This window comes from Manihot esculenta, chromosome 5 (genome assembly GCF_001659605.2).
Source record: "Manihot esculenta cultivar AM560-2 chromosome 5, M.esculenta_v8, whole genome shotgun sequence".
Taxonomy (NCBI): Eukaryota; Viridiplantae; Streptophyta; class Magnoliopsida; order Malpighiales; family Euphorbiaceae; genus Manihot; species Manihot esculenta.
The window spans coordinates 15,158,442-15,166,313 of record NC_035165.2 but is presented as its reverse complement, the minus strand read 5'-3'; the positions used below and the strand labels follow the sequence as shown (position 1 = coordinate 15,166,313).

Here is a 7,872-nt window from a genome sequence, read left to right as displayed (position 1 = left end):
TTTATTTATTTAAAAATAATCAAGAAGCATGATGCTCAATTGGGATTTTGAAGGAGAGAGTGTCTTGCCTAGGTTTATTTAATTTGGGTTGAACGCAAAATTTACCTCTAATAATTTTTTTTTTTATAAAAATATTATTTTATCTCTCAATTTTATAGTTTTTTTTTTTTTACTCTTAAACTTATAAAAAATAAAATAATTTAACCTCTAAATCTTAAGTTAGGTATACAAGTAGTTGACGCTACTTTTAATAAGTGAAACTTAAAAATAAGGTAAAAAATTGCCTAAATTATGTTTTTTTTTTTTTTTCTCTCTCTCTTTCAGGTATTTAAATCCTATTTGAAACAATTAAAAAATTCACATCCACAATGCGTATGTATAACTCCTTTTGAGATTTAACTCATGCACACGTAAAATGCAGTGATTTTTTTTATAAAAGATGAAGATTAAGTTATGCATTTATTCATTAATTTAATGCATCTTTAAGAGAAATGTTTTTTTTATTATTATTAAAATAAATTATATTTTAATTTTTGAGTTATATTATAATTAACGGATCAATTTTTATATTTTTAAAATCGAACACTTAAATTTTCTATATTTATTTCATCTAAATATACTCATTCCGTTTATTTTTTTCATTAGTTCAAAGGTAAATAACTGATCAAATCTCTGAAAATTATTTTTTCTCTCATAATATTCTTATTATACCATACGACACATATTAAAAAAAACTTTTTATATTTAAAAATCCAAATTTTTCTTCCTTTCTCATTCCTTCTTTCTTTTTCATTCCCTCCGCCAAAGAAAAAAAATGGAAATTTTGATTTTCAAATATAAAATTTTTGTTTATATGTATTGTATGATATAATAAAGGTATTGTGAGAAAAAAAATTAATTTTAAAAATTTTTTATCAATCATTTATCTTTGAATTAGTGAAAAAACGGATGAAACGACTACATATTTGGACGGAATGAAAAGAGAAGAGTTTAAATATATTCGATTTTAAAAATATAAGTACTAATCTATTAAGTAAATATAACTCAGGGATTAAAATATAATTTATCCTTAATATTATTACTAAAGTAATGGCTTCTGGTGGGGTGCTAAAAAGCAATTTCTCATCAAACAGCTTTGAGAAAGGTAAATGGGTTTGTTCCATTTCCTAAAGTATGAAAATCGACAAGTCTATATAACCACGTTCCCTTGATTTATGAATTTTTCTTTTCCTTGATATATATCTCTTATCCTTATCCAGTCTAGGGAAATTTGTTAGTTTGGACGGAAACTATTAGCCTCTGTTAATTTAATTTATTTTTTATGATTTTTTTTAGAATATACGAATTCAAATTTTTTAATTAAAAAAATTCATTTTAAAAAATGAAAATTATATTTAATTTTATAAAATAATTTAAATTATTTTTTTACAAAATAAATATGTCAAACAGTGAGTTAAAAAAATAAAAATTTCATTAGCAAACTCACAGGTGGACATCAATAATCAGAAGTGAGAAGTAAATACATCACATGGAAATAAAAGTAATTCATTATTATGTTACTAATTGTGAAGATCACACCCAACCAATTTTCATGCAGTGTGCACAATAATTCACGCCATAATTTAACCAAATAATGTAGAATGCTAGGAGAAAAACTCCAAAAATTCATTTACATGTACAGAAAAAGGAAATACTTACAAAGAAAATGTATTTCTCACAAATGTAAGAGGTTTGAAATTGGGTTCCATCCCATCATCCATGGTCTCTTGTCCATTGGTGACGCAAAATTGAGCTCAAACATCTCCTTTGACATGTTTCCACCTTCGCAGAAACCAACAAGCTTTGCTACTATCTCTGCACTTTCCTGTACATGGCTTGCATCATGGGGATTTGTCCACAATTTGTTCACAAATTGCAACTTCCTCTGCTTCCCCACAAGTGGAACATCCCATTTCATGTACAATGCATCTCTTTCTTCCACAGTTAAACGTGAGGTCAGCCTCTTTGCTAGGAACTCCCTTTCACGTTTCAGTGCTCTAATACTGCAAAAACAACGAGAGGTTTGTAAAAATCTTTCTTAAGTTCATATTCATTGTGAAGAACTTGAAATTATGTGCCAGTTCTTGCCAGGCTATAAGCTACAGTGAGAGACAGAGAACCTTGATGACAGAGAAATTGTAGGCTCATCTCCAAATCGAGCTGGGCTTGCATTGCCAATTTCTGTCAAATGCTGCTGCAACCAAGTCAAGCGCCTGAGCTCAACTTCCATGTATATTTGATCAGCAGGATCCCCCTTGAATAACAAATAAAACTGTGTCCTGTGTATGATGGATACATAACACATATCCCATAATTCAAGGATCAGCTGCCTTTGATCCTTAAAAGTTACTTGCCAGGAAACTTGAGTTTCTGGTTCATTTATGTTCTCCTCATCCTCAATATTATATCCAGCTGCTTCGTTTGCTTCCAGCTCAAGAACCTGAAGGGATGGCAATAAATTTACAAACAATGGAATGAAATGAAGATGGGATATAAAGTTGCAATATAAATGATAAACAAACTAAACGTTGAAATGAACTCAATAATTTATACCTGGCAAACAAGCAACTGCTTTTGGTATTGCAGTTTGGCAACACGTTCCTTCAGTTCTGTCACATATGCTCTTATGCTTCTTACATTTTCTTCTGCTGCATTCTGAAACATCTTCTGCATTTTCTTCATATTAACTGAACTAGAACGTCGATATCCACTGCCTTCCTTTGATGAGACATCTCCACATTCTTCGCTCTTTGTAGGAGTCTCTTTCTCAGGCTGAGGCTGAGGAGGCTCAGGGGATATAACGTCTTCATTCCCTGGCGCTTTATTTTCAATGTCATTTTCCAAAATTTGCTGAGAAGTTGATAGTGGTGAGCAAGGAGACCTTATAAAGTTTTGCCTGTTGGCACCATTACTTGATGCCAAAGGAAGTATCTTTTTCCTCTTTGGTTGGTTCTTAGCTTTGGAAGTTGCTTCACAGTTTGACTGTGTATTATTGCTCGGAAGAGACATTACTAACTTATCTATAGACTTCTGAACATTTTCCAATTGCTCTTCAAGATTTGCAATAGTGCTTCCCTGTGAATGAAGTCTTGTTATCTCTTCCTTGAGGTTGGCACTGACACTTCTATTAGGAGCTACAACACAGCCAATTTCTACTTCCTTAGGTACTGGTTGTATGGATTGCATCTCTCTTATTTCTGCTTGCAGTTTAGCAATCGTCTCAGCTGCATCTTGGTTACCTAGTCTATGACAAGCGACCTCCTTCTGTAATACTTCTAGAGCTCGATTAGCTTCTTCTCCAAGTTGCTCCTGAAGATGTTCTAGTTTGCGAATTTCATGCATCAGAGTGAAAGGTGCAGTTGATGATTGTCTCATAGACTGCCTTAACAAATTTTTTCTTGTTCTATCACAGCCGCTTAACTCCTTGCTGTCAAGTTTCGGCAACAATGCATCAGAATAAGAGAGACACTTTTTCACTGATGGACGCGGTGATTCCGATGTGCTTAATGAGGCCTGCATCCCAATGCTAGTGAGAATAGTCCAAAAGAAAGAAAGACACGCACACACACACACTCGCAGAGAGAGAGAGAGAGAGAGAGAGAGAGAGAGAGAGAGAGAGAGAGACATTTTGGTCCTCTTGAATTTTTTTGCGTAGCTCATCCACTTGAGATTGTGCAAGATCTCTCTGGCGTCTTAGTTCTTCAATTTCCATCTCCATCTAGATACAATAAAATAATAAGAAATTTGACTCTTTCATTCGCACCCATTATTCTCGACAAACTGAAACTTTCAAGGGAATTCACCTGTTGGATTTTCATGTCTTTCTCCTTTGAAACATCAGGAGTGCGCAGCTCTGCTTCCAGCCTGGCCACTTCCTTCTGCAGATGTTTCACCAGCTGCTTATCTGAAACAACCTAACAACATTTCATAAAAAAAATGAAAATAAAAGAAATTAGAATTTGTGTAATTCGAATCAGAAGAAACTCAAATGAAAAAGTTTTAAGAAACAAAAGATCAATACCATGTTGACATGCGCATTGTTGGTAACTTCCTTTGCTCGTGTGGCAAAGAAGAGAGTGTTTCGAGATTGTTCAACGTGGCTGAGTGCTGGACTTAAAGTACATATGATGGCAGTACGTGCATTCCCACCAAGTGAATGTTGCAATATGCGAGTAAGCTTTGAGTCGCGGTAGGGTATATGACCACTTCTTTTCCCGACACTGCAAAGGGAGCAAAAGAAACAAATTCACATATACATACCAGGAAAATCATTACTTAGACAAGGAAAAAAATTTTGGTCAGTTATTTTGCAAATTGAAGTTCAATGATACTGAAAATATTTCTCAATTCCAAATCCCATTCTCTTGTTTCATTGTGCACACGCATTATCTTGGAATCAAGTCAAAGAGTCAATATGAATTAGGAATAATTGTAATTGCCCACAGCAATGCAGGTTGGAGAGGAAGGCAGCATATAGGAAGTCTTGACAAGCTGAAGCATGCTGACAGTGGATTCTGACCTGAGCTTCCGTATCACAGTTGTCAGGGTCATCAAACTAAGATTGATATGGCAGCCTTCCCTGAGCCTGGCACCATCTGCATGTGTCTGTGAGGCTCTTTCACTTCCAGCTAGGTCTACGAAATTCTGCAAGTCATGAAATGAAAACTCAAAAGTTGATAAAGCACTGAGAAAAGAGATTTCCAAAACAACGCAAGGGTTTTCAATCTTTACAAGGCTTGCGACGAAAGATCTCACACAATCTGAATTTTCCCGGAGAGTACTCTGTATAGTCTGTAGCCACAACAAAAAAAAATCCAATATTAGTTTTAACAGAAAGACTGCTGTTTGAGTGCACCCATAGAAATTATTAATCTTATAACCATACCAGCCTTATAATTTGGTGTGACCGTGAGCTAGTATCATTAAGGGCAGTTTCACCAACTTGTCTTTGGGCTACAACACAACAGTAACAAGATCAACTTCCATTAGCAAACGAAGAAAAGCAAACATAAATAAAGGGCTCCCTAGATTACCTTCACAAATACTGATCAGATGCCGTAAGTGCTGGTCATTACTTGCTGTTTCTTCTATCAACTTCTCAACCATGGTACCTTTCTGCAAGTGGGAATCACAAGAAATTTCATCAATGAAAGAAGCCTTCGGATAAGCATAATTAAAAACATACTCTTACTAGAATATACCTCTGGGTCATCTAGAAGCTTGAGATTCCTACCAGATTCTGAATTCAGTAGGTCCCTGACATTTTCATTATAAATCTCTAGTCCAGAAATCTTAATTGTAAAATCTCTCTCTGGGGTCTGCAGCCAGGCCAAACGTGTTTGTCAGTTCAAATAAACCACCTTCAAATGCACTTTCTCTCGTCTTAGAACAGAACACGTGAAAGAATCAAAATTAAGTTATTTAATCAAATAGCGAATTACAGGAAGCAAACACTATCAGATTCTGATAAAGCTTACGTTCATTATATGCTTATAGATGTCATTAACAGCTTTCTCAGTTATTCCTCTCATCGTATATGTCTTCCCACTGCTAGTTTGTCCATATGCAAATATGGTTGCTGTAATGTAAATATTAATTAATTCTTTGGCATATAGAGAAGATTAAAAATAAACGTTAAATGACTTAACCAGAGGTATACATAAAATTTATGCTTACCATTTATGCCCATCAAAGCAGACAAAGCAACATTCTTTACTCCTTCCTCATATACATTTTCGGTTAAACAAGTGGGACCAAAAACTCTGTCTGAAAGAACAAAAACCTCAACAATTCAAATGACAGCAGAAACGTACAATATTAGGAATACTAATTCAACAACAAAACTTCAATATATAAAGGCACAAACAACTTCAATATATAAAGGCACAAAGTTTTCAGATAGTTTACCAAAACTGAAAGGGGTTTGTTGAGCTGTACGTTCCTGAGTTGGTGGCTTAAATACAATGGTTTTATCATCAAGACATTCCCATGCTACTTGGTCTTTAGCTAATTGCTCTTTTTTGTTTAGAGGTCTTAATCGGACAGTAACCACAATCTTCTCTTCCTTTGCTTTAAGACCTCCAGGAGTCAATGCTGGTGTCCTATCAATCTTAGAAGCTGGTGTTCCTGGGGTTCTGACTGTCATCTTTGTATTGCAAAATTACACTTATCCCCTAATTGAATTTAAAATTGACCAAGTGGTCCAAATAGAATGACAAGCTTATGCCTCTCAGAGGAGAGGCTGTGAAATTAATGTCTTGTCTCTCTTGGAGAGGAAATTGCTGAATATCAATTGCCCAAATCCAGTATTATCCGCAAAGAACAAAATATGTCTTGTCCGTCTTGGTGCGGAAATTGCAGAAATATCAGCTGCCCAAATCCGGTATTATAAAAAAATAAGACATCACAGGTCAGTTAACAACAGGAAAAAATTACTGAACTATAAGAAGACAAGGTAGATTGTAAAATTCAAATAGCTTCAAAAAGAAAGCTGCTACATTTGTCCTCTGAATGACAGAAGGCAACAGTTTAACTTAGCGTTCTCAGAAAATAGCAAATACGGATTTGCATATGATGCTTTTACCAACACTCTTCAGTGTTCGTCTTTCTACCTTGAAATGAATTCCTTAGACTCTGTCACCAAACACACTACTAAACACATAAAATCAGATTAAAAGAACATGATCACAAGCAGAAAGTTGATTTGCACGTCACTTCCTGTTTCCCAAATGTTGAGGATAGAGGGTAACAGAACTTTATATGTGAAACTGCTTGCAAGTTACATCACCTAATTTCATGAACTTGATAAGGCAATTCAATTTATCCTGATCTTGAAATGCCCGAAGAAAATAATTAGGGAAAATGAAAAAGCAAAACAGAAAAGAAAAAGGGTCTCCTCTTCAGCCATTATCATGCTTCTTTCAATTTTGATCGCATTGAGCAATTGATACAACTTATCAGATAAAGCAATTACATAAATTAATCAAAATCCAATTAAACCGCCTAGAAAAGCTCCAAGAAAAGCTTCACATAATGAATGTAACTGAACTTTTGGAAAAACCAAATCCTGAACCTTCCAAATTCTAAGAAAATTAAACAAAAAGGGAAAGTTGAGGAAAAGCCCAAAGATTTACTCATCAACTACTAATACAAAGCCAAATTAAAAAAAAAAAACAGTAATCAACATCACATTTTTATGGTAACCTTATCCAATTATACAAGGAAGGTACACGAAGAACAGAAATTTCCTTCCATTTCTGTCCATTTGAAGCTCCGGTTATAAGGAAATAAATTAAATGAAGCGGAAAAAAAAAAAAAAACTCACAGAATTCTCAAGCCGAGACCTCTCAGGATAAACAAGCAGATCCGGAGAGCAAGCTCGCAAAAGAGGCAATAAACTCGAATGAATTGGAGAGAGAAAGGAAAGTTAGAGGATTTGCAGGGCTCCAAGAAGAGTAATGTGCTTCGTTTGTGCTCACTTTATGAACTGGGCGTTTGCGACCAATTGCATTTGAATTCGGGTCCTAACGGCTAGTTTCTCTTTTTCTTTTTCTTTTTTAATTCTTCGGGAATTTTATTTATTTATTCTGGTTAATACTTCTTCCATCCAATTTGTTCCGTCGTAGCTCTCCATAAAAAATAATATTAATGAATGAAAAAAATTACTAAACTACCTGCTTTAGTCAATTTAATTTAAAATTTAACACTTTAATCTCTGAAATTTAACTTTTATAAATTTATAAATTTCTCTCTTCAAAATTAAATTAACTTAATAATTACAAACAAATAAAAATTTTAATATACTTAAAAAGAAAAATTATAACATAATTAATA

General features: G+C 34.1%; 1 protein-coding gene across 1 annotated transcript; it reads right to left on the bottom strand.

Moving 5' to 3' along the window:
- Positions 1-1,531: 1,531 nt before the first annotated feature.
- LOC110614930 (kinesin-like protein NACK1) lies at positions 1,532-7,523 on the bottom strand. The gene is made up of 15 exons (XM_021756620.2): positions 7,364-7,523; positions 5,947-6,408; positions 5,716-5,805; positions 5,517-5,617; positions 5,241-5,357; positions 5,073-5,154; positions 4,925-4,992; positions 4,771-4,830; positions 4,559-4,683; positions 4,061-4,259; positions 3,843-3,953; positions 3,665-3,757; positions 2,593-3,552; positions 2,160-2,479; positions 1,532-2,042 (listed from the first exon to the last, which is right to left on the bottom strand). The coding sequence occupies exons 2-15, from the start codon at positions 6,182-6,184 to the stop codon at positions 1,715-1,717; spliced, it is 2,892 nt and encodes a 963-aa protein (XP_021612312.1). The 5' UTR covers positions 6,185-6,408; positions 7,364-7,523; the 3' UTR covers positions 1,532-1,714.
- Between the last annotated feature and the right edge of the window lie 349 nt (positions 7,524-7,872).

Bases quoted from the DNA above. Each gene is read 5' to 3' on its own strand.
- LOC110614930 (XM_021756620.2), bottom strand. From the start codon at position 6,184: ATGACAGTCAGAACCCCAGGAACACCAGCTTCTAAGATTGATAGGACA. The intron at 3,954-4,060 runs GTATTGATCTTT...AAATGTTGTTAG, and splicing joins ACAATGCGCATGTCAACATG to GTTGTTTCAGATAAGCAGCT. The intron at 3,553-3,664 runs GTCTCTCTCTCT...ATTGGGATGCAG, and splicing joins AAATTCAAGAGGACCAAAAT to GCCTCATTAAGCACATCGGA.